The sequence below is a fragment of the Spermophilus citellus genome (genome assembly GCF_964194105.1).
Source record: "Spermophilus citellus genome assembly, chromosome: 3".
In the NCBI taxonomy this organism is placed as follows: Eukaryota; Metazoa; Chordata; class Mammalia; order Rodentia; family Sciuridae; genus Spermophilus; species Spermophilus citellus.
Window position 1 is genome coordinate 22750012 of NC_138184.1, and position 21071 is coordinate 22771082.

A 21071-nucleotide genomic window follows, 5' to 3' on the forward strand; every position below is an offset into this window, starting at 1 on the left:
AAATCAAAACTATCAAAGATATATTCAGAGGGTATATAGAGAGCCTTTGCACTCAACTGATGCTCTGTCATGTCCTCCCTACCCTTGTGAGTCACCACCTTTGTTGATTTCTGGCTTATCTTCCAGTGTTTCTTTTTGTAAAGTCAATGTATATGTTCTTTTCCCATTTTTTTTCCTTATAGAGTTGGTAACACATATTGTCTTCTATGTTATGCTTTTTTATATAATAATGTTGCATGTTATTTCTTATCCGTTCATATTTATCTTCCTCTTTATTAGAGCAGTATAGCAATCGAGTTTGTATTCATACCATAGGCTGTTCAGCTAGTCTGTGTAGAACTTTAGGTGGTTTCTAGTATTTTGCAATTAAAAATAATAAATAACTTTGTTCATATGCAGTTTCCTATTGTTGGAGGTATATCTTGATGGTAAATTCCTTGAAAAAAATTTTGCATCCAAATAAAAAGGCAAATGCATATGTACTTTTGTTAGATACTGCCATCATCCCTTACATTGTAGTCTACTGATTATACTTTCCCACCAGCAATACATGAGCATGCCCTTTTTTTCATAGTCTTGCCAGTAATCACTTTTTTAAATTTTTGTTAACCTGTTATGGTCTTGAGGATTCTTGCCATCTACTAGCTATTTAATATTATAAAGAAGATTGTTTAACCAATATTTTGTCTGGTTTTCTTAGCTGCTTGTCTTGAGATTGCTTTTCTGAGCGGCCTCTTCTAGAAGTAGAGGTAGATGTTAAATCTGTGGTACCTCATCCTGTGTATCTGAGGCAGCCTCTGCTGAGAAGAGGCTGACAGTTGAGGTGGCCGTGTTAATGATGGTGCGATCAGGCGTTCCAGGTTGATTAGGGTGTCCTGAAATGGAAGCAGTGATGAGTCATTTTCAAATGTAGAATAAGAATTTAGTTGACTACTTAGAAAACTTTTCAAGCAATTTACTTTCATCAATAAAATCAACGTAAAATAAACTTGTTTATAAAAATAATAATGTAAAACATACTTTCATTGTAAATGATTACCTTTTAGAGGTACATTTTTCGGTAAGTTATGGGATTGTTGCGTTTTTCTTTAAGAGAAGGTAGTTTGAATAGGGTTGCATGGTTTTTTATAGCTTAAAGCTCTTTGACATTTCATAAAATGGAAAATGTTAAATTATGAACAAAGAATCATCTTGTGTATTAATAGCTTGTTGAAGGAAAAAAAATGAGATTTAGTGCTATCAGTGTTTGCATAATCCAAGTTAGTTTGTTATTTTCTAGGTTGTGTTCCAGAGCCATCTATAGTGTCCCTAAATCAGACATTCATCTCATTTGGGATATGCCATTGAGGATCATTTTAACAGTAACTATTTTGTGTGCACTTTCTTATTTAAATGAAGATTCTAGTTTTTGAGCAAAGAAATAAAAATTTCCTAGAGTCAGTAATTTCTATCTTTAAAAAGAATTCAATAGTATTTTGATTTTAGGGCATGTCCTCAAATTAACTTTGGCATTGCCGAATGTTTTTAAGAAATTGCTAACACTAACATTAAATATTAAAATTCCTTAGGTTGCTCTTTATAAAGGTGTATTATCCCTGCAGCTAAAACAGTGACAATGGAATTTTGTTAAAAGTCATTGGTGCAGTGGACTCTAATTAGAATTTCAGTGGTTAATGGCATATGTTTTTAATGAATTCTGTGGAATAATTTGGAAGGGCAAAACATTGATGAAAAAAATTTTCTAACTCAGCCAAAGTGTGCTCAGTCCCTCCTTTTTGATAAGGAGACCTGTTACCAATAGGCAAAGCTATGCCAATTTGAAGGTCTAGGGCATGTTCTCTGCCACATCTTGTGTCAGATTTTCATCATGCTTTCCTCACTGTCACTCAGAAGTGACTTGGCAGAGAGTTTTTAGGGTTTTGTCTTTTTTTTGTGAGGGAGGTTTTCCATTATTGTTATGCTGTATTGCATTTTTTTTTTTTACTTAAAGAATACTATTTTATTTTATTTTATTTTTTTTTTAATTTTTTTATTGATTATTTAAAGCATTACATAGCTCATGATATATCATCTTTCATACATTAGACTCAAATTGTGTTTTGAACTCCCATTTTCACCCCAAATATAGATTGCAGAATCACATCTGTTACATATTCACATTTTTCCATAATGCCATATTAGTGTCTGTTGTATTCTGCTACCTTTCCTATCCCCTACTATCCCCCCTCCCCTCTTGTGACTTTTTAAAATACTAGTTGAAGTCCACCATGAATCACTCATTATTTTTTAAAACAAAAAACATCTGCAACATGATTAATCAGTTTAAGTGTAATATTCATTTATTGTGTTGATATGATATCAGACTTGGTATTTCCCAGAACCTAAGGGAACTTAGTCACAGTTTTAGGTAAAAATCAGTGGTTATTGAAGGAAGAAAATAAATACCTACTGTTTAAAAGTGTGTTTAGGAGAGAGTGACCCCCCTGGGAGAAGATGTCGACTTGGATCCTAGGGGCCCAACAGGTGCTCCTTCCCAGGATGATGGTCTGGTGGAAGGCAGAGAAAGCAGCTACTGTGAAACACCTGCCGGGCCTTTTTATAGCTATAAGGCCTAGATGTGTCTGAACTGTGTTTCAGTTTCTTTTGTAGGTGGGATTAGGGAATGGCTGAGAAGACAGGTATAAAGTACCTAAAATTTGTCTTGTTAGGAAATGAACAGCTATTCATTGGTGGGGGAAATAAAAGAGAACAGGAGGCAAGAACAAAGAGGGATCCTAGAAGCCAACAAGTCAGGCAGTGGGGCACAAACCCAGAGCTGGTAGAGAAAGGTTGGTGGAAAAGGTAAATTTTTTGCAGGTAATTCAAGATGATTAATAATAAGGATAGTTAATATTCAACTTTAAATTGCTGGTGTTGCTGTCATAATCTCTCTCTTACTGCAAGCTCTTAGCAAATTCTAATACATAGCAAGACCTGTGTAATGTTTGCACTTAATCCTTAAAAAGAAACTGTTCTATGTCTACAGAGGTGGGTGGAATCCAATAAAGACCAGCCAAATGGAAATGCTATTTATTTAGAGCTTGCAATAGCAAGGGAGTCAGCCATCTTTTTGCACCCAAAGGAAGTAAAGAAGTGGGTGGGTTAAACAGTGAAAAAAGGGAAAACTTCAGGTATGTTCTGACTGGGGCCATTGGCATGGAGAGTCTCAGGTGGTCTAAGTAGACGTGGGACATCTTATGCGATTGGTTAGGGCAGTGTATTGGCTTTCTCTGTTGTGCCCTACCTTGGAAGAGAAGTGGGCACAAAGCATAGAGAAGCAGACTAATGGCTGCAGAGCTTTGGTTTGGCTTCCCTCTGGTTCCTCAGAGGATGGGGTCAGATTCTGTTGCTGTCCATGACAGTGGGTCATTGTAACTTTGTATATCCAGTCTCTCAGAAGGAAAGAGCAGGTTAAGGTGAAAAACAAATATAAGAGTAAGTGAGGTGGAAACAGAGTTGGCAGTGAGCCATGGGAAAGTAAAATAAGCCTCGGCAAGTTCCCAGGAAACTTGGGGAGGCCATTAGATTGCTTACAGCATTAAGGGCTGAGAATTTTATTTAAACCGCAGAATTCAGTGTGACTTCAGCTGATAACTAGGACACAAAAGCAAATTGGCACCCTATAGAGCAGGCACTTTTATAGATTTCAATACTTTTTCTATTTTATTCATGCTGAAGGGTAAATTTATATGAATAGAGTTACAGCAGTGGTCTAAAAAGTGGCCTCAAGAAAAAAGTTTAAAGAGTTGTTTTGCTTACATATTCATCATTTGTATTTTCTGTTAAAACTGTAGGTATTAAATTTCAATAGTGGAGGTGATAGAATCCCCTTACCTCCATCCTATCTGCTCATCTGAATAATTCTCTGTTTTGTACATGCTTGCGCATGCATGCACTCTAACTAATGTGACCCTACATAGAGTTCATATTGGCATAAATGTTAAGATATATTAGTTGGGCTAGTGTTGTGGCTCAGTGGTAGAGTGCTTGCCTAGCATGTGTGAGGCACTGGGTTCGATCCTCAGCACCACATAATAATAAATAAATGTATTGGATCCATCTACAACTAAAAAATATAAAAGTTAGTTGTACATATTTCCCATCTATATTTTCTTGAGAGTTGAGAAAATAACCCTCGAGATTTATATGGTCATATGTTGGTATATTTTCTTGTATTTATTGAATTTATTTATTTTGCTTGAAATTAGTCCAGGAACCAAATGTTTCTTTGTCTACATCCCGAATCCCTGAAGTAACTAACATTTCAATTTTTATGTTTCATGGGTTTTTTTTTTCTAGAATCTTTTTAAGTGCACATTTTGCCAAAAAGACACATGATCTTCTTTTTCTTATTAGGGTCTTAAAAACCATAATCTTTTCTTGAAAAGTATTTATTATTTTGATCTATGTAGTTATTGAATGGAATATGAGAAATATTGATTAGTTTTTTTAGTTTTTATGTTCTTTATCTAGCTCGGCTTGCTAAATATGCATTATTATGTAATATTACTTTTTCAATTAATTTCTTACTGAGTAGCCTTCTTTTTATAATGTAATTAGCTGTCATTACTCAACCAATAGGAGCTAGTCGATCTTCTAAACTTTTTCTGTTCACTTATATATTGAAAAAGCATTTAATTCCCACATTATCATCTTCTATTTGTTATTCCTAAAGGATTACTCTCACTTGTAAGGATTAAATTTATATCACATGGGGTGGGTACAATTTTAATTGTCTTGAGTTATTCAAAGAAAAACTGTTAGTTAAAAAGTTAAATGATGCCATAATTAGATTTCCTCTTTTAAAATGTGGAGAATGACACAGAAGTTTACATTTGGTTTGTATTCAAGGTTACATGTATTCACTCTTTAGATTTATTAGTACTGTTAGCCATTCATATCTGTAAATTCTGCATCTATGGATTTAACTAACCATTGATTGAAAATATTAGGAAAAAAGGGCATCTTTACTGAACATATGTAGACTTTATTCTTGTCATTATTCATTAAACGTACAGTGTTAACAGGTTAGTTAGAATTTACATTGTATTACTTATTATAAATCTAGAGATGATCAAAAAGTATATGGAAGGATGCACAGAGGTTTTATTCACAAATACTATATCATTTTTATGTAAGGGATTTGAGCATCATTAGATTTGGGTATCTGTAAGGGTTCCTGGAACTAGTCTACTTTGAATGCCAAGGGATGATAATACTGTGGTTTGGATGTGGTTTGAGTGTGAAACCAAAGATAATGTGCTATAAACTTGATTCTCAGAGTTTTCACAGTAATGATGTTGAAAGGTGGGAACTAGTAGAATATGGTTAGGTCATTAGGGGTGCTGCCCTTGGAAGAGATTAATGTAATTCTTTCAGGACCCCAATTAATTTCCAAGAGAGTGAGTTGTTATAAAGAGAGAAAGCCTGATTCTTGAATCATTCTGACTTCTTGCTCTTATTTCTGCCATTAAGATGCCATCTGCCATGAGGCACTCAACATAGACTAAGCTGATTGGGCCAAAACTGAGCTAAACAAATCTTTTGTCTTTATATATTACTCAACTTCAAGTATTTTGTTACAGAAACAAAAAACTAAGATAATATTCACCTTTTAGTTTGTCCTTTTTAGGTATCAATTAAAAAATCCCTTTCTTATTCTAATATCACAAATTTTATTCCATATTTTCTTATGAAAGTTTTTCTTTTTGCCATTAGCTCTTTAAGCTCTGTAATTTTTTTAAAAGTTCTCCGATTTTTAAAAAATAAAGTACATGGTTCATTGTACTTATGCTCTCAAGTAATACTCTGACCCCTGCTATTGGTAGCCACTTATAAATTGCTATGTGTTTTGATTTAGATGTGAGGTGTCCCCCAAAAGCTTATGTGTGAGACAATTCAAGAAGGTTTAGAGGTGAAATGACTGGGTCATGAGATCTTTAACCTAATCAGTGCTTAACTGAGTGGCAACTGTAGGCAGGTAGGGTGTGGCTGGTGGAGATGGGTCCTTGGGGATATGTCTTTGGGTGTTTATATTTTGCTCTTGTTGAGAAAAGCTCTCTCTGCTTCCTGATCATTATGTGTGAGCCTCTTTTCTTCCAACACATACTTCTGCCATGATGATCTGCCTCACCCAAGCCCAGAGGAGTGGAGCCAGCCTTCTGTGGACTGAGAGCTTTGAAACCATAAGCTCCAAAATAAACTTGTCCTCCTCTAATTGTTCTTGCTAGTTTTTAAGTCATGGCACCAAAAATCCAAAACACCATGTGTGTCTGTTTCTAGACTTGCTTTTCTATTTCAGGGATCTCTTTGTCTAGACCTGTGCTTGTACCACTTTATTTCCATCATAATAAACTCAGAAATTTGATATGATTAACCATGCTTGCCCCATGCTTTCTGTTATTTTTGACCTTTCACTTTCCATATATATTATAGAATCAATATGAGGAGTTCCTAAAAAGCCTTTTTGGGATTTTGACTTTTGATGCATTGGAATTGCAGAATAATTTGCAGGAAATCGACCTTCATTAATTTACTTATTTAATGGTCTTCTTTATGTAGATATAAGTTTCTGCCCTATTTCCCTTCTCTGTGAAGAACAACTTTGAACATTTTTTTATAAGGCAGCTCTACTGACAAAAACATTCTTCACCTTTTGTTTGTATGATAATTACCCTTGGTATGAGATTCTAGGTTGTTTTTATTTTACTTTCAACACTGAATATTTCATCCCAACATCAGGTATTGGACAAAATGAACTGAGGAAAATGGGACTTTTGTGTGCAATTTTATGGTTATCAAAGGCTGAGCCCGTCTGTGTTTATTGTCTGATAGCTGTAGGTTTCAGAGGCTAACATTTCTTGTAGTGTCCTTGATTTTGTTTTCCTCTTGTCTTTGGGTTTTTCTGAGGAAGTCTTCTTTAAATGAAGTCTCTGTCTTGGAGCTTTTCTCAGTTGTAATGCTGTTTTACTATAGGAGACTGGTAAGATACTGGGTTAAGGGACTTCTTTAATTTGTTGGACTAGGTGTCACTCTTCTGGTGAGCATGTGCTCCTGGGTTTTGGCTTTCACAAGGATTTCTCTGCTTTTCCTACCCTGTAGAAAAGGCAGAAAGGCCAGGTCAGTTAAGTTCTGTCAAAAACAGAAGGCTTGGCTCTGGTAAAAGAGTTCCCTTGAGTCTGGGTCTTTGTTAAGGAGAAAACAGTGCCCTGGGCACATTTCAAATTCCCCTGGCCCCTGCCAGAAGCTTCAGGAGATTCTTACCTGGTCTTTACCCTGAGAACTTGGTGGAGCTTTAGAGGTCAGAATCCTCAAAGTGTAAGGGCTTCCCTAAAACTTTTTTTCTCTCTGAAGTTGCCCTCCATTAATGCACAGTCCCCAACTATTAGTCAGGTGCCCTTTAATTTTCTATTGTGGCTCCAGTGTGTTTTCTGCCCCTGCAAGCTTTGGTTTCCCTATTTGCCTGCCCCTCCAGGTTTAGGGATGATAGTTTGCCCCATGACTTTAGTTCTCTGATATATCTAAAAAAAACTTGTTGATTTTCAGTTTGGTCACCTTCCCTCCCCCTTCTTTCCTCATTGTAAGGATAGTCATGATTTCCAGGCTCTTTACATCAGACTGGAACCCAGAAATCCATTGGTGTCTATATATCGTACCTGCCAATTTTAATTTTTTGTATGTGTTTGTGTGTCTTTCTATGAAGGTTATAGCATAGGTACTGTTTTAGTCAGTTTTTTCATGGCTATGACCAATAAGTCCTGACAAGAATAATTTTGGAGGAGGAAAAGTTTATTTGAGGGCTTATGGCTTCAGAGGTCTCAGTCCATAGATGGTCAACTTCATAGATCTGGGTCCAAAATGAGGCGGAACATCATGGTAGAAAGATATGGAAGAAAGCAGTTCAGGACATGGCAAAAGGAAGCAGAGAGAGTTCTGATTTCCAGGAACAAAATATGTACCCCAAAGGAATGCCCCCAGTGACCTACCTCTTCCAGCCAAAACCTGCCTGCCTATAGTTACCACCCAGTTAATACCCATCAGTAGGCTAATCCACTGATTAGGTTAAGGCTCTCATTACCCAATCATTTCACCTCTAGTACCATTTCACACATGAGCTTTTGGGGGACACCTCATATCTAAACTGAAACAGTACCTTAGAATTCTATTTTTGTAAATGGTATATTTTTCCAGTTATTTTGGTTGCTGTAGGTAAACAGGAAACTGTTACTTTTTATATATTCATTTTTTTTGGTCTGACAGTCTTGCTTTTTCGATCATAATTGTTCTTCAAACCTTGAGATAGATATGTCTACCACTTATTTTAGTTTCACTCCTCTCTGAATATATACTATTAAACCTTCAACATAGGTGTTGATCATTTTGATAGATACCAATAGTAGGATATATTTCTTTTCTTTGCAAGTTTCTGATTTTTGAACTGGAAGTTTGGAGTTCCCCAAATACCTTAGGTGGAGCATGATATCTGTGCTTTGAGTGATGTCTGTTACTTAGTGGTAGAGGGTGAATAAAATATCCCTGGTTCTTAGGGTCCCTATAAATATCCAGATACAATATTACATGTAAACACAGACTCATGGGCCACCAAGCATGTGTGGAGAGTCATCACCTGTGCAGGGCATCAGTACATTGGTTTGGACCAAGGTGTTGTATGCCTGTGTATAGCATAGTTCCTCCTGCCTGCCAGTATGGATAGGACAAGTGCACAGCAAAAGCAGTCCATCAAATGAGAAATTAGGCTTTAGGATTAGATTGCAGTAGTGATTTGTCATTTCTTCATTGATATTTTGAAGGAAAAAAATCTTTTTAAGCTTTTGTGTTAAGTTTCAAACCGTATTTGAGTGTCCTGTGTCTACTGTAAATGGGAATTCATAGGGTGCTTTATATAGCGTATTTACATCTCTTGAGCCTATTTCCAAAAATAACCATAATAACCTTGTCATAGTCCTTTGATGTATTTGATAAGTCATGAATTAGTGTTTCTCTTTTTCACCAACATTTTGATCATTGTTTAGCTTAAACTTAAGTAATGATCAACAGTTTATGCATATAATTTGGTGGTTTAATACCAACCTTTGCCAGCCAGATTTTGCATATACACTAAAAGTTCCTTTCATAAGCACTGAAGGTTTTGAGAAATTACTGTTTTGGTTTTCATAGTGTCATTTTGACCTGAGCACTTTTTCAAAGTTAAATGAGCTTGGTGGTTTATTAAATGTCATGAAGGGTTTTAAGTCTAGGATAAATTTAGCTGTTATTTTCCTCTCTCTTAGATAGTGCTTTAGATTGGTTTTGTGTTAATAGAAAGTTCTCAACCAAGTCTTTCCCATCCTTTCTTTTAGGTTGTTGATTATATCCTGCCACCCTTGGTCTCCTTGGTTCAAAGTCAAAATGGTAAGTGAGACCACATTAGTAGAATTTTCTCAGTTGCATAATCTGTTGTAATTTTTTCTCGGTGTAGTCACATTCTTGACATTTTTTCCCTCTTCCAAGTGGAATGGAGACTCTTCAGCTTGCGGTTGCTGTCAGAAACCACATCTCTACTTGTGAACCAGGAGGATGGGAATGGCGAGGAGGAAGTAAACATTGATTCTGAAGGCAATCTTCTGGCTCTTGTGAGAGACGTCTTACTTCCCCAGTGAGTGTTTTGCTGCTGCACTCATGTAGAGAAGTGTAGGCCATCCTGGAAGCTTCTGTTAAACTAGGTCCAGTGATGGAGTTGGGGTCTAAAGTCCTTATATTTATGAACATATATTTGTATATTTAGTGTTGAAGAAGTCTAGAGACAGACAGTAACTGTTAAACTTTAGAGGACCCAGAACAACCTCAGTCCATCTCAAAAACATTCATTTAGAGTTTCCTATGTTTTTGCCAGACACATGACTCTGAAGTTTTAGATTTAAAGGAGGTCCTGGCTTGGGGTGAGCTTCATGATCCAAGGTCAGTGTTGTAAGACATTGAGACTTCTGGCTCTACTCAGAAATAATAGAGATGGAAGGAAGGCTACCCTTTCCCCAAACTCTTTAGTTACAAATAGGATGTTTTGGGGAGTGTTGAAAGAGTTGGTGGGACAGGTGATGAGTTAACAGAGACAGATTATTTTTTCCTTTTATTCTGTTGTTCCCATAACACAGTAGGATGGGTTACTGAGAATTCCCATGGCAAATGTGGAACACTACAATGATATAGCTCAGGAAACAGTGAATCTTATCAAATTGTAATTTAAATACAAAAGTATGTCACATATCACTATTAAATGATTTTTTTGCAAAATTAAATTAATATTTGATTTATGTATTAGTATCTAAAATTAAGTATTTTTGTTAGTATGAGTGCCTGTTCATGGTTTCTTTTAAGACCTAGGTTGCAGTCTCAGTTTGACAAGTTTTCTAGAATAGCAGCCTTACCTGATGCTTCCCTCTTCTTGTTCTACTTCACAAGATCTATTCTCATTTAAGAAAAATAATTATCACAATATAGATACCAGATGTAATTGCATTCTGATTTTGGTCATTGTTAAGAATTTCAACTATCTTTTATAAAATTAAGTCTATATTAGAGTTATTAACTCTAATTCAGTGCTCCTGTATTACTCATTTGAGCTGAAATATATAATGCATATTTCCTTTATTGTTTCTTTGTCTTCAAAGATGAGGAATTGAAGAAAATACAAATTTAAACCGTATGGCAATTCAAGGACACAAATAATGTAGAGAAATTCAAGTTTTTATTAAACAACTTTAAATGCACTTCAAGTAGTAGTATGGAATTTACCAAGATGTGGTGTGGATGTCTTCAGACTTGCAGACTGATTTTGATGTGGAGCACAGGTCTGGACTGTGCATTTCAGTCTCTAAGCCTTAGTTTTCTCATCTGCAGATAAAGCCAAAGATAGTACCTATCCCAGAAGATAATTGTGAAGATTAAATAGGATCCTTCTTGTACATCAGTATGGTGTGTGGGCTGTAGTACACTCTTGACAAATGTTTAACACCACTACTGTTTTTATTAGGCTTATTATTTTAATCTATCCTATTAATCTTTAAAATGAAGATTGTAATAGAAGAATACAAATAGTACATACTTTATAGACATGAAGTGATCATTAAAATTGGTAATGCTTATTCTGCCTACTTGGCATATATAGTAAGGACTCAGTAATGTTTTGTAATTTTTTTCAATGAAATACAAGTAGCACATTAGTTTAGCTTTCTTGACTCTGGAAAACTAGAACCTTGGCAAAGAATTTGGCTTTTGAAGATGACTCTTGATAATTATGTTTAGAAATGTTAATACTGGAAAATTCATCTTCTCTACTAGGTATGCAAATATAATGGCTTAATTATGAAGTTTCTAATATTCATAGGAGCTGATAGCATCCACTTCAATTTGGCAAGTAGAAATAGTGATGTTGATACTTTTAAGGCTGTTAAAGTTTTAATCCTCCTTTGACCTTAAATAGTACTTTAGATAAAGCCAAAGTGACAGTTGTTTTATGCAAAGTATTGTAAGCTCCTTAGTTATTACAGGAAAGTATTGTTAGTCAAGATTATTTTATTTGAAAACAATAATATCCAGTTTAAATTAACTTAAAAAACTATTTGCTCACATAACTGAGAAATCAAAGGCTTTTGCTGGCACCAAATATAGCTGAATTCAGGGGTTTGATTTATGTCTACAATACTCATGTAGGTATTTTTCTCCCCTTCTCTCTACTCTGCCAACAACTACGTGATTTTGTTCTTAGATAGGCTTTGTGCTTTTGGGGGTTAAGTGGCTCCTGTGATGTAGAGATACCTAGAGAAAGGTGGTTTCTTTTCTAGTAGCTCCTGACAAATTCTCAGGAAGGAAACTAATTTAACCTTGGTATGATGCCTGAAAGAACCATCAAGGCTTGCCTTTGGAGAAAATGCCCCTTTATTGAGGAACAGCTCTGCACATTTATAGAGCCGGGGGATGGTCTGACAGTTGGCAGGGGGTACTTTTTGATTGGTGGGTAAGGATCAGGTGAGCCAGCAGGGCTAATCTGATTGGTGGGTAAGGATTATGTGAGCCAGCACGGCTCACCATTGGACGGCAGGATCATGTGAGCCAGCAGGGCTCACCATTGGATGGCTCTTCTTGGGGGATGGGGAAGTTAGTCTTTGGAGCAGGGGCGACTCCCAACAATGCCTATGTTCTTATCAGGACTGCTGAGTAATATGAATGAAAGATCAATTGGAAAAATAAACATCATATTAGGGTCCTCCTGAGAAACGGAACCATTAGGATATATGTATATGTACATATGTAATATGGACATGTATAAGAATTAGCTCACATGAGGATGCTGAGAAGTCCCAAGATCTGTGTTCAGCAAGCTGGATACCCACGAGAGCCAATGGTGTGGCTTCTGTCCCCAAAACCGGCAGGCTTGACACTGGGGAAGAGACATTGTTTCAGGTCTAGTTGGAAAGGAGGGAATGACCTCTCTGTCCCAGCTCCAGGGAGCTCCCTCTTAGCCTTTGTGTCATATTTGGGTCTTCAGTTGATTAAGGCCCACCCACATTAAGGAGGACAGTCTGCTTTCCACAATGTATTGATTCAGATGTTAATCTCATCTGAAGTCCCTTCACAGACACATGCATAGAATAACATGTGACCATATGTCTGGGCACTTTGTGGCCCAGTGAAGTTAACATAAAATTAATGATCACAAAATTGTCATCAATACTGTGAACGAATTGCTTACTTTGTAAATTAATGAATCTGAAGGAACCATTACCTCTTCCCAGTGTATATTCTTTACTTTTTAAAGAAAGGAACTTTAGTTACTTCTTTAGTGCCTACTATATGCAGATTACAATATCATTTTTAGAGAGTAGTTCAGTCAGATTTTGAAACTTCAGTATGGATGAATAGAGAGGGATGGAGCATTCCAGGCAAGAATGGAGTTTACAAAGGTATAGAAGAGGCAGAGTTCTGGGTAGTTTGTAGAACTATGTGAAATAAGCTGTGGAGAAAATGTTTTCTCTCTCCATCAGCCCATTTGCTTATCCAAATACTACGAGCAACTATGGCATGTAAATATTTCTAGTTGTGGGGATTATGAATAACCAAGATAGACATAGCCTCTGCCTTTATGGATTTACTCTTTGACAAAGCCAAAAATTTTTGGAATTTTAATTGAAGAGGTTTTTAAGTCATGTAAATAAAAATGTTGACCAAAGTATTAACTAAACATCCAGACTACCACCACCACCACCACCACCGTCGTCGTCGTTGTCTTTTTTTTTTTTAAAGAAAGCTGTGGGTCTGCATGTTGTAAAATAAATCCAGAAGAAATGTGTTCTTTTGAAACTGCTTTTGAATTCACCCATTTTACTTTCTAAAGCAGAGTTTTCTCGGTATTCTGTGTCTTTAGGACACTCTCCCCACAGCCTCCCTGTTAACGTCTCCCAGAACTCTAGTGATCCTTCGCTACTAGCTTTGGAAGAACTTCATGAAGGACACTGTCATTAAGGTCAGGAGCAATACAAGGATGCTCACTATCAAAACTCTTACATAAATTTGGATTGTAAAGATTAACTGATGAAATAATATAAGAAAATTGAATGCTAAACATTGTTTTCTTTTGATGCATAGCAAATTATCACAAACCTAGTTGCTTAAATCCACATCCATTTATTAGGTTACACTCTGTCCCAAGTCCTAGGAGGTGACTGGATTCTCTGCTAAGGTACAGTAAAAGAGTCTGCTGGCTAGGCCCCTATCTAAAGACTCTGGGGAGGATTCTGCTTTCAACCTGTTCAGGTTATTTGCAGAATTCAGTTTCTTGTGTGTGTGTGTTTTTTAGCTTCCTGCAGCAAATTAATACAAACCAACTGGTTTAAAACTCAAAAATAGATTCTTTTAACAGTGTTAAGAGACCAGAAATTGAAATCAAGGTATGGGAAAGTGTCGGTTGCTTAAGGAAACTCTGAGGGGAAATCCAGGCCATGCCTCTCTCCTAGCTTCCAATGGCTGCAGGGATTTAAAAAATTGTTATTATAATTATTTGGTTCTATTAATTGTTATTATAATTATTCAGTCCTATTAAGTTAGTGAGTTTCACTTTGACATTTCCATACCTGTACCTACTGTGCTTAGATCAGGTACCCCTCCTTGCCTCTATCCCCTGGAGCCAGATTACTCCAGTCTGTGCCTCTGTCTTCACTTGCCCTTCTCCCATGTGTGTCTCTTTCTTGTGAGGACACCTACATTGACTCTAGAGTTCATTTAAATCTAGGTGAACTTGAGATCCTTAACTGTATTTGCAGATCCTTTTTCCATGTAAGGCTATATGTTAGGAATTGGTCGTATATTTTGGGGGGTGACTATTCAATACAATATTTTTATGACAGTATGGCATTTAGCATTCCTCTCCTGGGTGGCTCTACATAGTTGTAGGACCATAATATTCATATGTTTGCTGCCCTATGTCCCTTAAGACATGCACATTTCTTCTCAAGAGCCTCCTTCATCTTTAAGCCAGCAACAGTTTGTCAAATCTTCCTCATTCTTGAAATTCCTCTGCCTTCCTCTTCTGCCACCAGTTTGAGGAAACTCTGTACTTATTAAAGTTGCTGCTGTTGGCCACTGGAAACCTGTATCTCCTGTGGCTAGTATATTTGGATTCATATATTGGCCCTGCTATTATCTTGGTATGTATGCCCTTGCTTTCTCCTCTCCTTTCAGTTTTTCCTCCTTTCTTCAAGGTAACTGGAATGCCAGAAACTTAACTGAGTTTTCTATATGATTAATGAGGTTTTCTTTTTTTCCTCTTCTGGGAAGAAAGATACCACATATACTCAGAAAATTATCATGGTTTTTATTCAGCTGAGAGACAAGATTTAATTTTAAAGGTTGATGCAGAAGAGGCAAGGCAGTAAGTATTTAATGGAACTTAAGCCCAAATTGACCTTCTTAATTAACATCAGCACCTCTCAGAAGTTTATCAAAGTCATTATCAATGAAATCTTAGTACTGAAAATATTCTAATGCTGACTGTTCGAACGTTTTTTCCTGAGATATGTTACATAAGGTGAGGACACATCTCTTTAATGTTTAACTAGGACTAGGTCCTTCAGAAATACATCTTGGCTATTTTTTGGGAGTGGAAATTTTAATATTCATACAAATGTAAATACCCATGGCCTGACTTAAGATGCTGACTTAATGATTTTTTTGACTATGATAAATGAAAGCAGTGTGCATTCAGCAGAAACTGTACTTGGAATTTTGAATTTTGATCCTTTCCCAGGCCACTCACTGATAGGCAATATGATGCTGTCTTGTGATGATAGGCAGCTGGGGAGGCAGCAGCAGTGGAGACCCGCATCTCTGTCTCAGCTATGCAATCTCCAGGGGAAATAACCTTAACTCTGGTGTACTTGGCTAAGCTAGTGCGTTTGGCAGGGTAGGTGCAGTAAACACATTTTAAGCTGTTTTCACCTTACTATGGGTTTATTGAGATTTAATTTCATACAATTGGAGTATCTGTTTTCTGACTCGTTGTGAATTATGCACATGCAGATTATGGTGCTTCCTTTCTTCCTCTCTCCTTCTTTTCTTTGTTAGTTCAATCAGCAAATGCATGTTGAATGAACTCTGCACCATGCTCTGTGGATACAATGGTGAACAGGGTTGAAACTGTGCCCCTCAGTGAAGTACATTCCTGTGGAGGGGGCAGAGCAGTAAGCAAATAATTATGTAATATGACTTCAAGTAATTATTAGTAGTGAGGAAAAAAAAAAGGTAAACAATATAGAGAGATAGTGAATGATGGGAAGGGGAAAAAGAGAGGGGCTGTTTGGATAGGATATTCAGAGGTGTTAAGTGGTATAGCAAGCCATGGGAAAAATTCGCCATTCTCTTTGCCTTTGTAGGCTAGAGCTATTTCATCCATGTGTATTTTAGTTTTATATTTCGTTTCAGATTTTGAGTGTTTTATATTGAAAAGAGATCATGCTGATATAAATATGCTTACAATATTTTTATGGCAGTATGGCATTCAACATTCTTCTCCTGCGGAAAATGATTACAGCCTTTCTTTTCTTATAATTCTCTTGTGACCTGTAAAATCATCAGGGCCCTAATGACTGCATGAATTATTAAGGCTTTGTATTTTGGAATCTGAGAGGGGCATATATTCCTTACACATTAGAATTGTATTTTCCTTTAGAAATTGGAACTTAGAAATTGATTTTGTTAGTGGCAACACACTGGTTAGCAAAAATCATGAGTTTGATCTAATTTTGGTTTATGATTCAAGACAGCTGAATGGTTCTATATTACATCTTTGTCTCCTTTGGTCACAAGAATTCTATGTTAAAATAGATATAAATAAGTATGAACTTGGTCATCTCTGGGAGTCAGAATAGAAGGACTATTTCATTTTTGACCTTTCCTCGGGTAATTTTTTTTTCAAATAAAATCTAACCTGTAAATATTTTACCTCAGAAAGAGGCATCATAATGTTCTATATTTCCCCCTTTACTTAATGCTTTTATCATGTTTTGAGTCTGCCTAAATGGGTGCATTTTACCCTCTGGGGGTATAACCTGCAGGAATCTAAATTAGGATAATTTGGGAGTAAGAGTCAATAATAGGACATAAACATAATTTTGTTCTCTCTGAATAAGGATAGTTCTTTCACTCCAGTTCTTTGGGTATATTTTCTTTATTAGAATCCTTTCTTACGACTTAATACTTGCTTTTCATCTGATTGGAGAGAACATGCTTACTATCTGAAATTTTATTTAATATTTATTTTAAAATTGTACCTTTCTCTTATTCTGAAAATTACATGTGTGTATTTAGTTAATGTGTACACACACACACACCCCTCTGTTGACCCTCCCAGTAGACTGATGATTGTCTATTTCTTTATCAACATGGACATCCTTTTAACTCTGGTATTTATATATGTATGCCAAATGCCAAAGGATCACAAACTCAGAGCACATAAAAATCACACGACTAGTAAGTCCTTAAGATAATAACTAATTGTTTGATTTATATTCTATCATAAACTTTGGGGGTTGATTCAAGATGTTATCTGGCTCAGGTTTTGGATGGGACTATTAAAAATGCCAGAAATAGTAAGTTATTTGGCTCTTTCTTGTAGCAGCTCCTGGAAGATTCTTTAGCCTTTTTGAAAGATTTTTACCTAAAAATCTTTGCTGTAGAGAGAGGAGAAAAGTAAATAAATAAAAAAGAGATCTCATGAAAATAGGAGACCAAGAAGAGAAAGGGGATTGAGAGGGAGGAAGGAAGGGCATGGGGGAAGTAATGAGAAATGAAATCTCCAAATTATGCTATGTCCATGTACAAATATATCACAATGAATCTCACTATTATATATAATTAAAATCTAGTAATTATGATAATAATAGAAGAGATACTAGTAGAGAAAATAATGGGAAAGGGAAGGTAGAGGGGAATGTTATTGATGTTATATGCATGTATAAATATGACATAATGAATCTACTATTATATATAATTATAATGCATCAATTAAAAAAACTTGCTTTTTTGTGGTGTGGGTGTTACCAGAGATCGAACCCAGGGGCTCTTAAACACTGAGCCACATCCCTAGCCCTTTATTTTTTGAGATGGGGGGGCCTCACTAAGTTGCTGAGGCTGGCTTTGAACTTGTGATCCTCCTGTCTCAACCTCCTGAGCCATTGGGATTACTGGTGTGCACTACCATGCTCGCTGGTGACATCCTCTTTATCTAAACCCAGCCATTTCTTTCTTCTAAGCTCTCAAGTTCCAGAACTATCTTGCATTGTTAGATTTACATTTTAACACTCTCTTCCTCATAGCATTCTCTTGTTTAGAATTCTCTTATAGATTGTAGAACATTGCAGTATTTACTCAGCTGTTCATAACTGTTTGTTTTGCCCTTTGTCTGCCGTTTTGAGTTAGTGTTTTCCTGTTCCACTGTATGGTTTCTCCATTCCTAGGAGATTTACTTAATACTTTATGAAAGTTCCTGTTTGTAACCTATCTCTCTGCCCCCACTCCCAGTCATCTTATTGTAAATATCTACATTTGTGATTGTATGTTGGCTACTTATATAACAATATTTTATTGGCTATCTTGTAAACTGCTTGTCATCTACATCTACCTTTATAGTTGTACTAAAAATCATCTGAACAATTCCCAGTTAGGGAACTTCTAGTAACTATTTTTCCAGTATTTTACTGTCATATAAAATGCTACAAAGACTATTTTTATGACTACGTCTTTGAGCATGTTGTTATTTCCTTTTGTTGACTCTCTAGGGGTAGAATTACTGTGTTGAACTTTATGTATAATTCAAAGACAATTGAAATGTTTTGCCAATTTTTTTTTAAAAGATGGACAGTTTATCCTACTAGGTTTCTATTATGAAATTGCCCATTTTGCTGTTCCCCTGTTAGTTCTAACACGTATTCCTTCAGGTATTAATGAAGTAGACCATTTCACCCATATTTCTTGGTCATTTTAATTAACCTTACATGAATTTTGTTTATTTGTTCAGTGGTATCTTCGATGATTTTCAATAGTTCTTTAAATAGTCATCACTACTGCATGATGTTACTATCAATGACAGACCACATATCCAACGGTGGTCCCATAAGATTACATCACCTGTTGACATTTGTAGCTGTCTTAGTTTGGACAAGTAAATTTTATGATGTTCATATAAGGAGGAAATTACCTAAATATGCATTTCTTAGACTATATCCTGCCATTAATCAACAAATGACTATAGTAAGAATATTAACTCTTGGTTTTACCAATATTCTACAAATAATTTCCCCTTATGATATTTGTAGTGGTTGTGCTATTGAGAAATATTTAACTTTTAAATTAAAACTTCAAAATTATAAATATTTTTGTTGTCATGCTAAAGAGGACTGCTTACTCAGGAATATATTTTTATCTTCTCATGAAGTTTAAATTTTTTACTTGCGTTTTTAATCCATTGGAGATACATTTCCATAGGTATTGCCTGACGTGTCTCACTCTAAAATTACTCTTTCTTGTCCAATGTTAGGTGTCACCTTTCTTTCCTTTCTGTTATTATGTATATTCTTGATTCCACTCTAAACTTAATTATTATTTTGATTTTATAATGTACTTTATTAGCAGGATCTTCTTTTTCTTAAATATTTTTAAATCACTTTTTCCCCATGTCCCAATTCTGAGTGTACTCCGTTGAGATTGAAAAGTGAATTTGTGACTTAATCCTTGTGGAATCAACTTCACTATGATACAGTGTCTCCTTCCTCTACTCAACAAAATTGAAGACACTTCCTTTTGGCCAATTCTTTGGTAATATCCCTCAGAAAAGCCTCTCAACCATGATCCAGAGTTATTTGGATAGCGTGTTTCAGTTTTCTCCCAGCCTACCTAATTGGGCCCTATTTGTACCAGGCTTTGGACAAGATACAGATTCATTTCTTTTAGGATTGGGAGTGAAGAATGAGGAGGAAAAGACATCCCATACTTTGGCTTTTCACCTTGGTCAAGAATATGTGATTTTTAGCAATGTTCTCTCCAAGTGGATATGAATTTAGTTTGAATGGCTTTTCCTTCCTGGATTCTAGCTGCTTGGCTCTTGGTTGGAGAGGATTCTGGAGGTAGAGGGATAGGATCCAAGGACACTACTGCTCAGGGTGCTGTTTGTCAATTATGATAGCGACCTACAGCCAGGTTCAGGGAACTTGAAGTGCTCCTCTGATTCTTGAAACCCTCTGAGGCAGTTTCAAGAATCAGGGCTCATTCTTTTTTTTTTTTTTTTTTTTTTTTTTGGCCTAGTTACACTCAGAGGTGTGTGGCAACCATTTACTATCAGCTGCTTATCTGTCTTTGGAAGATAAGCTTAGTAAATTGTAGCATGCTTTTGGCTAGATCTTGCTGCTCATTACAAAATTATCCGATTAAACCAAAATATATTTAATATTTGTATTTTAAACATGTCTGTTATGAACTTTATACTTTCCCCCCAAAAAGGAGTTAATAGAATGAGATTCTCTGGGAGAGTTGGCTCACACAGGCTTGTGCTGCTTGAGGCCCCCAGGCACTCCCCCTCTTTTTCAAGGTCAGGTGACCTCAGACAACCTCAGGACACTTAGAAAAATTTCATCGCTGTTTTTAAATGTAGTACTACATGTTGCCTGTCAAGACTGTTTTAAAGTATGTTTTTCAGCCTGTTGGGAATGTGTTTTTTTCTATTATATTTCTAAATCACTGTCCTTATTTTCTCCTATGCTTTCCAGTCAAGCATGTAAGTAGGAAAATCATTTGGAACCTTTTAAAAAAATTAATGGGGTTTTGACCTCTTCCCTCCGTGATTCAATATTGTCTGGGGTTGGGCAAGGGGCTAGTTATCCTGGGTATGTGAATCATTTTTTCAGAAGCTTCTCACCTTCAATTTGAGAGGCCTGGCCTTTGGTTTCCAAATACAGGTATCCTGTGGAGGAGGCATTCTTTTATTTTTGATCTCAATGTCAGTGCCTCTCAGTTTTAACTATGTGTGAATCAAAGATTTAACTTAGAAGGTGTTGGGTGTTTAAACCCTGGACCTCATAAAGACACTGGCTCTTGACTATCTCCTGGGAGATGACTTACTGGTCTTTGGAACATCCTGCCTTATTAGAATGTCTTTGTATACCTGGAGCCTGAGCCATGCCACATAACGTATGCTAAGGATGTGATATAGTGGGATCCTTGACCTCTGGAGGTGCTGGAGACTGAGTAATTAAAGTCAGCCACACAAGCTCTCCATGCCTAGTAATGGCCCTGGTCACAAAGGCTCAGGTGAACTTCTCTGTTTGGCGGTACTTCCTACACTGTCCACATTGTCACAAAGCAGATCAAGCACTTCTGTCCCACTGCACTAGGAGATGTGGGAGATGACCACTGACGGCTCGTGCCTGTCTCTCCCGCATTCTGCCTTTTGTCTTTGCTTATTTTAATGTGTCCTTTCATTGTAATGCGTC

General features: G+C 36.3%; 1 protein-coding gene across 1 annotated transcript in view; it reads left to right on the top strand.

Moving 5' to 3' along the window:
• Positions 1 to 21071, top strand: part of ULK4 (unc-51 like kinase 4) — a 536768-nt gene that overhangs the window by 191752 nt on the left and 323945 nt on the right. Inside the window, exons 28-29 of the mRNA XM_081284376.1 lie at positions 9399 to 9450; positions 9550 to 9694. Coding sequence (XP_081140502.1) covers positions 9399 to 9450; positions 9550 to 9694 — 197 coding nt within the window. The remainder of the gene's footprint in view (positions 1 to 9398; positions 9451 to 9549; positions 9695 to 21071) is intronic.